This window comes from Acomys russatus, chromosome 7 (assembly GCF_903995435.1).
Source record: "Acomys russatus chromosome 7, mAcoRus1.1, whole genome shotgun sequence".
Taxonomy (NCBI): Eukaryota; Metazoa; Chordata; class Mammalia; order Rodentia; family Muridae; genus Acomys; species Acomys russatus.
The window spans coordinates 38,321,747-38,334,857 of record NC_067143.1 but is presented as its reverse complement, the minus strand read 5'-3'; the positions used below and the strand labels follow the sequence as shown (position 1 = coordinate 38,334,857).

Below are 13,111 nucleotides of genomic sequence, written 5' to 3'. Positions count from 1 at the left end.
GGAGCCAGGCATGGGGTGGAAAGTCCTGGAATGCTGTCTTCCAGGCGCAGCATGGCCACTGCACTCTCCCAACTCTGAGCAGTGGCTGTGATTACCTATAGGACTGGGCCTGTCAAGGAGCATCAGGGAGGGAGGAAGGACTTAACAGCTCCTGCCCCTCTTCTACGACTCACAGACAACTAAGGACTGCTGGTGGAGCGGGGGTCAGGAGGCTGCTGTTCCTGTCCTTTAGGGTCTATAGGCAGTTAATGATTGCTGGGTGGCAGGGTGGGGGTTGGGGGGTGTTGCCCCTGGGAAGTTGCTCATGCTCCTGTAAATAAGCCCATGTTAATATAATTAACTTAGTTAAACTTGCTGATTTATAAACAAACAACAAACAGACATGGGAGTAGAGGGTCTACCTGGGGACATGAAGGGATCAGCGGGGCAAAAGGGAGACAAGAGAGAATAATGGTGGGTGAATATGATCAAAAGGTGAAACCCATGTATATATAATTAGCATATGCTAATAATCTTAGAAACAAATGTGATTGGAAACAGTGATTTGTTTATGACCACCATTAGGTAAGGCGTGGCCAAGACATCCCATGCTTCTCTGATGATTATCCAACCTTCCTGGACCCCCACAGCAGGAGACCTAAGAAACTAGACTGGGCCAAGGTTTTAAAAGCTAAGTAAAAATGGATGGGAAAAAAAACCAAAACAAAACTCCACCAATATTACATGAACTAAGTTGCAACTGTGGGCTTGGGTTACCGGGTTTTGGTAACTTTATTTTGGTTAGGAAATTCTGGTAATTGGTAAGTTTGGGTCATTTGGTAAATTATTTTACCTAGTAAATTTGTCTTTTTTTTTTTTTGGCACAGGGAGTTCTTATCCACCTGAGCTAACTGTTAAAACAGCACGCATGGTATTTCCTGAGAATTATGCTTATTCCCAACGAGCCTGGAGCCTCCCCAGGCTGTGTTTTTTTGCCAGGTAGACAGTAAGCAGAAGTGCCAGCTGGGGAAGAGGTCTCATCCCTGTGCAGGAAAGGGAACCACAAGCAAGTCTGTACGCCAGGCGGGCCGTTGCCAGTGCTGGGTGCCAAGGCTCTTCCATGCCGGGAGGCTGGGATGGCCTAGTTTCCAAGGATGCACCTGAGCTGCCGCTGAGTGGATACACAGCCATATTTAGCGAATATACTGGAGCGGCAGGTACCATCTCTATGCCCTAAACTAAGCTTAACTGGAAGACCACGTCCTTTACCTCAGGCATGGGCAACGCTGAAGGAGCTGGAGACTTGTGGCCTCTGTGGTGGGTTAAGTGACAAATGTCCCCCACAGGCTCAGGTATTTGAACAATTGGTCCCCAGTTGGTGACGCCACCGTTTGGGGAGTTAGCTATGCAGCCTTGATGGAAGAAGTATGGTCACCAGGGAGTGAGGTGCGAGAGTTCATAGCCTCACCCCACTTCCTGTTTCCTCTCGGCCTTGTGTTTGAGATTAAACACGTGATCTCTCAGCTCTCGGCTCTGGCTACGGCAGCCATCCCTCCCCTGCGGTTATACACACCCTCTTCTGAACTGACAGCCAAAATAAATCCTTCTATAGGCTGCCTTTGCTTCCGGTGTTTTACCACAGCAACAGAATAGTAGCTAACATACCCAATAAGAACTAGATAATGTCCAAATAAGGCAGAAAATTTGGGCTTCTTTTTTTTTTTTTTTTTTTTTTTTTTTTTTTTTTTTTTTGCTACAAAACCCTTCTTCTGATAATTCAGAATACCTCTCATATAAGACATCTTCATCTTTTAAATACTTTTTGGGTCAGAGTTTTGCTTTGTAGCCCAGGCTGGCCTCAAACTGGAAATCTTTCTGTCTCAGTCTCCCAAGGGCTGAGATTACAGACATGTGTCACCATACCTGGCCTGTTAATGTGGTTTCACCTTAAATAAGATTATGCTTTTTTTTTTTTAATCCATAGTGAATTGGATGATGCTAAAATGTTTCACACACACACACACACACACACACACACACACACACACACACACATACACACACAATTATGGGCTGTCTGAAGTCAAGCAATGCAAGGTCTCGTATTATTGGAAACCATTTCCCTGCCCATCTCATATGGCTTATAGAACACTAGCACAGATCAGAAAGAAGTACACAAGAACATAGGGAAAAGATTTTGTTCTGGATCTTTATCTCATCAACTCTCTTTCAGAGCAGCTGGCGTAAGGAGTCAGAAATTATTTTGGTCATACAACAAGAGGATTCTCTGAAGAGTGAGAAGGAAGCACACCAATGCCTACCTAACCTTGGAGGATTTTAAATAATAATTCTTAGACATAGAAAGTTAATAGCCAGCCTTAATTTGAGATTTACTAAGAATATTTTTGTTTCAGAAAATGTAATAAGAATGTATTTGTATTTTTCCTGTTTAATTAATAAACTTAAAATATAACATGCAACAATTGTGTAGATGTTATAAGGCCAGGTCAATTATTTAATTTTTTTGTATAGTAATATAAATGTCAAGACTTTGGAAAATAATTTACGATATTTACCAAGAAACAACCCCTCCCCATAAAACAAAAAATAAAAGCCAACCAACCCACCAAACAAACAAAACAAACAAACAAACAAACAAAACTCCAAACTCAGTGTTTTCTAGGTGGACACAGCTCCTACATTTAACCTAAAAATGAATTTAAAAGGACAAGAGGATATACATATGGCAAAGATGTCCTTTGTAGAATTAGTAATAAGGAAAAGCTAGAAGCAATTTAAATATCTCTTAGCAGCTGAAGAACAAAACTAATAGACATTTGTGTGATGGAATATTAAACAGTTTTATAAGATGATAAACATAGAAACTATAGGTCATCATAAAAATATTTAGAATTTTAAGTGGGGGAAAAAGTTAACCAGAGCTGTTAACCAGATTAAATAAAAATTACATATTTATCTAATGTCTTAAATGAGATTTAAGATTAAATATACTTTTAGAAAGATAGTAAGTTGAGGATGAAGAATTATAGATATGATTTTCTGTGTTCTACGAAAATATGGACTCTCTTTGACGATGAGGGATTTCAAAGTATAGTTTTAACCTGCTGCTTAGGAAAAAGAATACTCAAATCCCGTAGCTTGGATTATTAGATGAGAGATGGGACACCTGAATCACTGCCAGTGCGAGTCCGTGACGACGTAGCCAGACATGGGGACTAAGCAAGTGACACTTGTATGTATGGGGTGGAATCAGGAAGGTGCTGGATAACTCCCAAAAATGTTCCTTTCCCCAAAGAACTAGACTTACCTATACTAGACCACTGATACCTGGTGGTACCCAGGTCGAGGTTGGGCGGAGCTCAAATGTGCTGGCTCAGGCCCTGTTTTATAGTTAACAGTGGTGGATCCTCCTAAACTATGTGGGACGACAGAGACAAAAGCAGCTACTGGGTTCAAGAGGCAATTGGAACCGCGCTGGCCTGCTGCAGGGTTGTGCTTTACCTCTGCTCCGGCTGCTTGGTAGCCTCGCGTCCTGGTCAGCCTCCCTTCGAACTTCAGCACGATCTCCTTTGCTCGTCTGACAGAAGAGAGACACAAAAGTGACCGCAACTTTACCACATTCACCAGTTTTCAAAATACACGAAGACACGGCAGGAAAAGAACACCCAATGATACAGGGGTAGAGGTTAAAAATATTTCATTTCCTGACTTCTGATCATGAGAAAAAGAAATGCCTTTAAAACTGTTTTAAGGGGCTGGAGAATGGTCCAGCAGTTAAGAGTGCTTGCTCCCCTTTCAGAGGGCCTGAGTTCTGTTCCCAGAACCTACAAGGTGGCTTATAATCACCTGTAATTCCAGTTCCAGGGGCCTGGATACCTCCTTCCGACCTCCACAGACACCTGTACACCCATGGTGTGTACACACACACACATCTTAAAACTGTCTTATCATTTACATGGATGAACTAATTGCAAATAGTGAGTTCATATCAGCTAGTTATGACTGATTTTCTCCAAGTGTGTCCTAGGCTGGTTAGGATCACCAGCTTTGGGCATTCTGATAGTGGCCACCGTCCCATACCTCAGCTCCTCCACTTGACAGCCTGCCTCTCCGAGGTATTTATTTTTATTACATTTCTTGAGATTTTATTTTATTTTATGTGTGTTAGTGCAGTGCCAGTGGAGGTCAGGGAGTTAGATTCCCCTGAGACTGCAGCTACTGCTCATTGCAAACTGTCATGTATGCACTGGGAAATGAGCCAGGTTCATCAGGAAGTGCATCATCTTTCCAGCCCCTTCTAGTCAGTTCTTTAATCATGAAAACCATGCCTACCTTTGAGGAGCCTGCTTCAAGTGACAGGCCCTGTCAGGTTAATGAGTGTGACAAAGTTGTGTGCACATGGCCATAGACTTGATCCAGTTTCAACAGATGACCAACAACACATGTTTCGTCCTTGTTTTGAGTTTCTCTGTGTAGCCCTGGCTGTCCTGGAGCTGGCCTCAAACTCAGAGATCCACCTGCCTCTACCTCCCGAAGGCTGGGATTAATGGTGTGTGTCACTACCACCTGGAAAATGCTTGGTCCTTAAAAATGGACAGAACTTGGAATTGGAGAAATGATTTAGTCAATAAAATGCTTTCACTGCAGCATTAAAACATGAGCTCAATCTCCAAAATCCACATAAAAATGCTGGCATGATAGTGACTACTTGGAATTTCAGTGCTGGAAACAGGTGAGCCAACCTAACCTGCTTGGTGAGGCAGGTGCCAGACAAGTGAGACACCGTCTCTCACAAAATGAGGCTGAAAGGGTCCTGAGGCATGGCACGGGAAGCTGGCCTCTAGCTTCCAATGTGTACACACACACACACACACACAGAGGTAATGGCATGTACGTACATAGAAGGGATTGATTTGATTGGGATAGTTGTAATTAACATAATAACCAGTGAATAACAAGACTGGAATGTGAATGTTAGCACCATGGGCCAGGATGATGTCAGAGGCCCTTAGAGATGCATGTCATTCAAATAACCCAATGATACCCAACCCCACGGCAGAGATGCTCATCCACAGCTAGTGATCACCGTCTCTGTTAAAGAGTTAGTCAGTCAGCTGGTTTGACAAGTCTATTTAGTAAACCTGTCATTTATTCCTGCACATGCCTTCCCCAAATCCTCCTGATAACACCAACAAGAAGGAATTCCTTTAGGAGACACAAGAGGCAAGTCAATTTCTATTTCCACAGACAAGGTAACCTCCCCAAATCATTATTTCACCAAAATTTGCATTTTAGACTTCTGTTCCACTAACAGGGATACCTTCATTATATTTTGTTTTTTTGAGACCATGTCTCCTGTGTGACCTAGGCTATCCTTGAACTTGTTATATTGCTAAGAATGACCTTGAACTTCCTCATCTTCCTGTCTCCTCCTTCATTATTGTAGCCCATCACTCACACTGGGTCTACTCTGATCAAAATAACAAGTTCAGAAAAGTAAGAGTTAATGTCCTACCCCATACCATGACCATCACATTATTAGCATGTTTTATACATATACATAGTATCCATTTCCAAAAAATAAAATACTGTAAAAGTCAAACAACAAGTATCTCCATAGTCTTATTTGTAACTTTGTTCCCTGCATGTATTTTCTGCACTTTTATTTTAGGTCAAGGACAGTGCCCAGACATGAAAAAAAAGTGTTTCTGGAAGTGCTCCCTACTCAACAAAGATGACCCAGCTGCCAAGATGCAGTGATGAAGAAGAGTGGGCACAGCAGCTGTATGGTAGAGGATGACAGGTGTAAAGAGATGAGGGAGAGGACCACATAACACAGGCCCAGGAGCAGGAACCAAGTGTGTGCCGCATCCTCATGGACTAGTAGCTTTTCCTGGTGCTGGTGTCACTCCTTGATCTAAGCCGTCAGGGTTTAGTGCTTTCTGCACCCTCCACAGACACCAGGATAAGCCTCAGTGGATCCAATTAGTGAAGTGGCAGTCCAGTAGCTTTTCAAGGTAAAGGGCAAGAGATGTGGGTTACAAGAGGATGACAAAAGAGCCTTGCTGTCAGCTCTCGAGGCATGACCCATGTCCATCATTTTGGGGCTCCGGTGAGTCAGGGAGCAGGACTAAATCCACCAGACACCTGGGTTTGTTTTATTCCTGAAGGCATCTGAAAGTACGGTAAGCATTTATTCTCTCTGGACTCAATATTATAAAGATTTAACTTGGTGCTGGGAAGATGGCTCAAAGGAGTGAATTACTTATGGTATTAGCATGAGAAACTGAGGTTGAATACTCAGCCCAGATAAAAGCTGGGCACAGTAGCATGTATTTGTAAGTCTAGCTCCAGGTGGGTGGGAGAAGAGACAGGGTATTGAGTACTCACTGACGAGCTAGTCTAGCTAGAATAGTGAGCCCCAGGTTCAATGAGAGACTCTGTCTCAAAGAATAAAGTGGAGAGAAACAGAAGAGGAAGATGCCTGATACTGACCCCTGGCCACTACTAGTATACACACAGGTCATCTCTCACCCGTGCTGCCCCCCCCCACACACACAGAGCGAGAGAGAGAGACAGAGACAGAGAGACAGAGAGAGAGACAGAGAGAGAGAGAGTTTAACTTCCCATTACTAGATAAAAACTGTCATTTCTGAATGGTGTTTGGAAGTTCTAGTATAACTTATTCATTTTTGGCTTTTGGTTTTTTTATTTTCTGAGACAGGGTTTCTCTGTGTAGCCTTGGCTGTCCTGGACTCACTTTGTAGAGCAGGCTGGCCTTGAACTCACAGAGATCTACCAACTTCTGTCTCCCTGAGTGCTGGCATTACAGGTGCATGCCACTGTACCAGGCTACAGGACTTATTCTTATTTAGTTTTCAATTAATTGCTCCAAAGATTACATAAAATCCCTATGGTTCAACACAAGAGACCCTGGACTTGGGAGTCCAGGTATCAGGTTCAAAGCTGAGCTTGGCACTCACAGGCTGTATCTGTGCAGGCTGTTCTCTTAATGTCTCCTTTAGTCTTCTCATCTGATAAGTGGACAGAGTGCTGCCCACCCTCAAAGAATGGAAATGACGAGATCCAGAAACAGCCATGGAAAGGGGGCAGAGGAGAATCTGTTGCAGCCTTCTGACATGAAAGTGTGGGTGTTTTTAGCCTGAGGGTCATGTTGCTGAGACTGGGACTCAAGTCTCAGAAAGGGATGATTTGATAGGACGATGTACAAGCATGGTAGGTAGAAAGTATGAAGGGAAAACAATGCATACTGGCATCTAGAAAAACCACCTTGAAGAGCAATGTGTGACTGCCGTTCTGGACACACAGTAGGTGCCTGCACATCAGGTATAGGGCTGCTTTCTCAGGAATGTGCACTGCTGGTTCATGGTAGCTAGGTGACATGGGTCATGAAGACCATACCGCCAACTCCCCTTATGGGATCTGTGGCAATCACCCCCATTCTTAGGTGTGAATATTTCATACTCAATGTAAAGCTAACACCAGCAGTACTTAGCACATCTACTGTTCAATACGCTTAAACTTCAGGAGTTCAAACTTGAGTGAACAAAAGGATCAAGCTGACTGAAGATTTAAAGTGCTAGAGACATGGGATGTTGTTCAGTGGTTGAGTATGGACTCTACAAGCAAGCTTTGGTTTCTATTCCAATGTCACAGAGATGAAAGAGGACATGGAAGACTGGCTTCATCTCCTATAGCATGTGGTCCTGGTTCTGAGGGGTACCACTAGCAGTGGCTTTGAAAACAACTGAATGCCTAGTTCTTGGCATTTTTCCAACAACACTGTTACAGGAGGTAGGAGTCACTGTTTACCAGAACTTCAGCTGTAAAGAGAAGATGCTAGTGGCGTGGTGGTACACACCTTTCATCCCAGCACTCAGAAGGTGGAGGTAGGCCGGGTCTACAAAGCAAGTCTGGGACAGCCAAGGCCGCATAGAGGAACCCTGTCTTGAAAACCCATGAGAGAGAGAGAGAGAGAGAGAGAGAGAGAGAGAGAGAGAGAGAGAGAAAGAGAGAGAGAGAGAGAAAGAGAGAGAGAGAGAGAGACAGACAGACAGACACAGAGAGACAGAGTGAGACAGAGACAGAGACACAGAGAGACAGACAGAGAGACAGGAAGAAAGAGAGCCAGAGAGAGAGAGACAAAGAGAGAGGAAGACAGAGGGACAGAGATACATACAGAGAGACAGAGAGGAGAAACAGAGAAATGAAGGGGGGGGGGGAATGCTGTATCTAGAGCAATTAGGAAACTTGCTCAGTATCAAAGAGTGGGAGATCTGAAGAGGTAGCATTTGAATTCAGGGAGGGATTCTGTCTTCAAAGTCTAAGCAGTTAACTATGTCTGAGACAGACTCTCTAATAGACTCAAAATATCCCAATAACCTGGCTTCCTGCAGAGATGTCCTTCCCAAGGGAGATAAAAGCATGGAAGTTAAGTGGATGTCTCTTTGACTCTCACCCTGTCTTCTGTGAGTTTGGAGATAATGTGAAAATCTAGTATTTGGAAACCCTAAACTGTCTACCAACACAACACAACACACACACCCACACCGCACACTCACACACAGACACACACTCACCCCATCCTACCCACTCTCTCTCAAACCTTCCCCACTCATACAACACCCCCCCCACATTCACACCCCCCACATTCATACAACACACATACCATACACACACAATCACACCCCCACACTCATACACCACACACACACACACACACACACACACACACACACACAAGCATTGTAACAACTATGTGACTAGATGGCTCCCTCAAGCATCTTTGGGACTTCTTTGAGTAAGATTCAAGATGGTCAGAGTCCTTGCATCGCTCTTCACCTCATCCTTCCATGGGCAGGATGCAGTTGGTTATCAGAATGCACATTCACTCTTAATCAGTGATTGCTGTGGAGGCCCTTACCTCAGTGCCCGCAGCTTCTGCCTCATGGTCCAGGGTCTGCAGCGAATATTTGCCACCAGATCTTTCTGGAACTGTATATTTTGGAAGATTTGTTCTGGGTCACTGGTGTCTCCCGTGTCATCAGCATTGAAGCTGTCGTCGGAGTTACTGAATGGAAAAGGGGCATCGTGGAGGGAGTCTGATTACAGAATTGTTCCAGTGAAGCACATATTTCCTGTGCAGTTTCTGCCCCTCACTGTCTCAGGGTTGTCTGGATAGTGTGCGTGTGTGTAAGGATCCGTGACGCAGAATTTGGTAGTGTCAGCAGTCCAGAGAGACTCGTTTGTGGGAGTCTATTACTTCAGTGGTCAGTGAAAAAGAGTGACTTCTCAAGACAAGACACGCCAGAGGAGAAAGGGGAAGAGGAGCTCTTAAGGAGCAGTAGTTTGGACATGGGACACAATGTCATCTACAGGCTCACCGAGGTGACCAGCAAAGCTTACAGACAGGATTCCTCTTCTTTCGACTCAGAAGGTAGAAGAAATAAGCAGAAACCTGTGTCGCCTAGAGATGCCTCTCGGTTCACTGTGTTCATTTTAAATACAAGGCAAGAGAGGTAGAAGCAGGCCGTGTTTTTTGTAAACAAAAAATAATGAGTTAAGGGACAGCATGGGGCAAAATCCTCCAGGGCATTGCTACTGTGTAGAACAATTTTTCAACATAATAATAGGGCCGTTCCCCCTCGTAATACTTAATATATAACTCAATACATTTTTAGGAGGAGATGAATAATCTATGGCTTTTGTAAGAGAAAACATTTTCTCCGATTCTAACTGAGCTGTCTTTTATTTCCTCAAATGAAAGATTTCTCTAGACTCTGAGAATGTATCAGAATTTAACAAAAAATAACCCTCATAGAAACCTAACCCATTCCGTTCCTACCCTTGCTCACTTCTAATTTATCGGAAGTTTTTCCCAACAGACACCTGATTTATCCGAGGTGGCAGGTGTCCTGTCTGCTCTCTTCCGGCACTTGAGGAACAGGGACTAGCAGATGAAGTCCATGTGTAGAATTGGCGGGCGACAAAGTGAGTACAGGATACAGGCTTTGGAGCCTGGTGCTCTGGTCAAGAAACTGTAGCTTGCAGCGGTCTCCCTCTCGGAGCATTGCTGTGACCCCACCCCAGTTCCACATGACCCCCTGCACCCCTCCCCCATACCACCACATCCCCCACCAGAAGTAAGTCTGTATTCATTTTGCGGAACCCAGCAGGGCACTCACCTAAGCAGCAGGGAGTCCTGGTAGAGGTAGCACTGGCTGGCATTTCTCCGGATGCTTCTGTAGCGCTGGGCTGCCTTTGAGGCTTTCATGAGGCCTGGTATGCAGTCAGTGGTCCCTGGGGATAGGCAGGGAGTTAGGAAGCTGGGAGCCTGCAAGCAGGGGTCTGTTGCAAATGAGCTTTCGGAAAGGGGCCTGCAGAGGGTACCTGCTCGCCTCTCTAAGACGCTGGAGCAAATGCCTGCCTCTGTCTGGTCCTGGGGGCAGAAAAGAAGCCAGGAGGCCAGGCAGGGTTATACATATGTAACAGTGCAGTGGGCGTGCCCACATTGATTGGCTGGGATCTGGACATCAGGGGGCATGGCCCAGCTGCCTAGGGATGCTTTGGATCTTTCCAAACTCCATCTACAAAGTTCAGTGCCCAGACAGGATTTAAAGATTTGGGAACTCGCCTATATCTTACTGTGATTGACAGCTAGGGAGCACAGAAGGCAGGGTGCGGTGTTCCCATTCTTATCGCTTCAGAAGAGGCTTAAAGACAGCAAGCACACTGCCTACTTGGTCACAGACAATAGCACCACTCTATTTCCCCACCTCTGTATCTTTTTGTTTTTGTATTTTGAAAGATGCCAAGCTTACAGAAATGCTGACAACACAGTACCATCACCATCCAGCTACTTTCACTGTAGACTTACCAACTTATATTTGACCACAGTTGCCTTAGTTCTACCCATGTTTTCCTTGCCATCTACCATTTACAAGTAAACTCCTGTTTACTTGTTGAAATGCCACTTCAACCTGAAAGGCTAGCATGTTCTGGTAATTACAACTAAATTACATTAGTTATAGTTTTATGTGTATTAAGTATGAATATAGCAACATGCATAAAGATCGAGCCCATAAAACAGAGTTTGAGAAAAATTAAGATTTTTTTTTTTTTTTTTTTTTTTTTTAAAGTTTAAGGGCTAGAGAGATGTCCCAGAAGAAAAAACAGTGTACTGCTCTCGCAGAGGACCCAAGGTAAGCTCACTAAACACCTGTAACTCCAGCTCCAGGGAACCAGAAGGCCTCTTCTGTCCTCTTGTGCACACCTGAATGAACACGGTTTTCTCTCCCCGACCCGCCTCCACCACCCTCCCCCTGCCGACCTCTCTCCAAAAAGAGAAATCTTCAGAAAACAAGATTCTGGAGAGATCCCTGTATGTTGGAGAGCAAACAATAAATAGCCTCTGAAAATGGGGCACCTTTCTCATCCAAAAACCAGAAACTCTTCCCGGTCCTAGCCATAGGAAAACAGGGCCCGTCGCTGGGCTCCTCCTCATTTCCCCTGTTAGCTGTACGCTGGCTTTTCAGCCAAACATCTCACCTCAAGCAGAGGACTTTTGTGCACTTGTGAATTGCTAGTGAACACCCAGAGCACTCGCTGCCCTCAGTGTGTTGTTCACTGACTTGTGTATTGTCACTGAACAGGATAAAACAGTGGTGAAAGGCATGGCTCTGCTCTGCTGACTGATCTGCTCACCTTAAGGACTCCACATATGTGAGAGGAGGCCAGGGCAGTGCCGCAGATGACAGAGCAGGAAGGAAGGCATTGACAACTGCAAGTGTGGGAGCGCCAGAGGGTCTCACTTGTTTGTTCATTTATTCCTTTTCTATTTATTAGCAAATAACTCCATTGCTCTAAGTACTGGCCACAAGAAAAAACTCTGGTAAAAGGCAAAAGAGAACTCTTATGAAACGAATAATTCTCTTTTTACATTTGTTTTGATTTTAACATGTTCTTACGGGTATCGATAAAAGGAATTTAAAAATGATTGTTAATTAAATAACTCTAAATTACTACTACTACTACTACTAGTATTATTATTATTATTATTATTATTATTATTATTATTATTAATTTTGGTTTTTCAAGACAGGGTTTCTCTGTGTAGTCTTGGGTGTCCTGGACTCACTTTCTAGGCCAGGCTGGCCTCGAACTCACAGAGATCCACTTGCCTTTGCCTCCCACATGCTAGGATTAAAGGTGTGCACCACCACTGCCAAGTTTTAAGTTATTTTTAATTGACATGATTGTACATATTTACAGGTATTATGTTGTGCTGATATACAACAGTGTGTAACTAGAGTGAACTAGGATAATGAGCAAGCCCTTGGTCTGGAGTGTTCATTGTTCCACTGTTCTGGGAGTATCCAAATCCCCTTTCCTGGTTATTTTGAAGTGCACAACAAATGCAAATAAAAAATTTTCACATAGTGACATTTGTAGGTATAGGCTCAATTTTCTTAGCAATTATATTTTATTATGAACTTATTAACCGAGATTACCTCAATTATAACCCGACTAACCTAAACAAACGGAGAAGGAGATAAAAGAACAGAATAATGAAACCTTAAGGAGATCCGCTCCCAGGAATGATTCTCCTGGTGCAGTCGGTCTCAACCGGAACCTGGAGCCTCAATCAGAGCCCAGAGCCCTGAAGTCTTCCCTCGAAAGGTTCTCTCTGGGACCGCAAAGTGGAGGGATGAACAGCTAAAACCATCTCCGGTCTCCAGAATGACTGCCCTGCCGCCTGTCTTGAGCTTCTATATATACCTCCCCCCCCCCCCCCCCCCCCCCCCCCCCGAGTCTGGTCACGGGTTTTGATCACGGGTTTTCTTCAGCTGGCAAAAATCAAGCTCCCGCCGCACAAGGTGGTTTGTCTTCTAGATTAACGTCACCTGTTCTCTCAAAAGTCGGTTCCCCATCCCACTCTTGGGATCATATAAAAAAAACATGCTTATCTCTTCTTCACGTAGGGATCTCCTCATGGTTTCTTTGGTCTGTAGTCTCCCGTCCTGCTAGGGACAGACATGTGGATGAGGCCCTGACAGTTGGTTCTTACTGTCCTGTGGGTGAACTCAGATCC

At 44.3% G+C, this 13,111-nt stretch overlaps 1 protein-coding gene across 1 annotated transcript in view; it reads right to left on the bottom strand.

The window, feature by feature from the left end:
* Tmc3 (transmembrane channel like 3) overlaps positions 1 to 13,111 on the bottom strand; it is a 55,869-nt gene that overhangs the window by 28,660 nt on the left and 14,098 nt on the right. The window contains exons 4-6 of the mRNA XM_051149311.1: positions 10,206 to 10,320; positions 8,945 to 9,091; positions 3,502 to 3,577 (exon numbers count right to left, since the gene is read on the bottom strand). Of these exons, the coding sequence (XP_051005268.1) occupies positions 3,502 to 3,577; positions 8,945 to 9,091; positions 10,206 to 10,320 (338 nt within the window). The remainder of the gene's footprint in view (positions 1 to 3,501; positions 3,578 to 8,944; positions 9,092 to 10,205; positions 10,321 to 13,111) is intronic.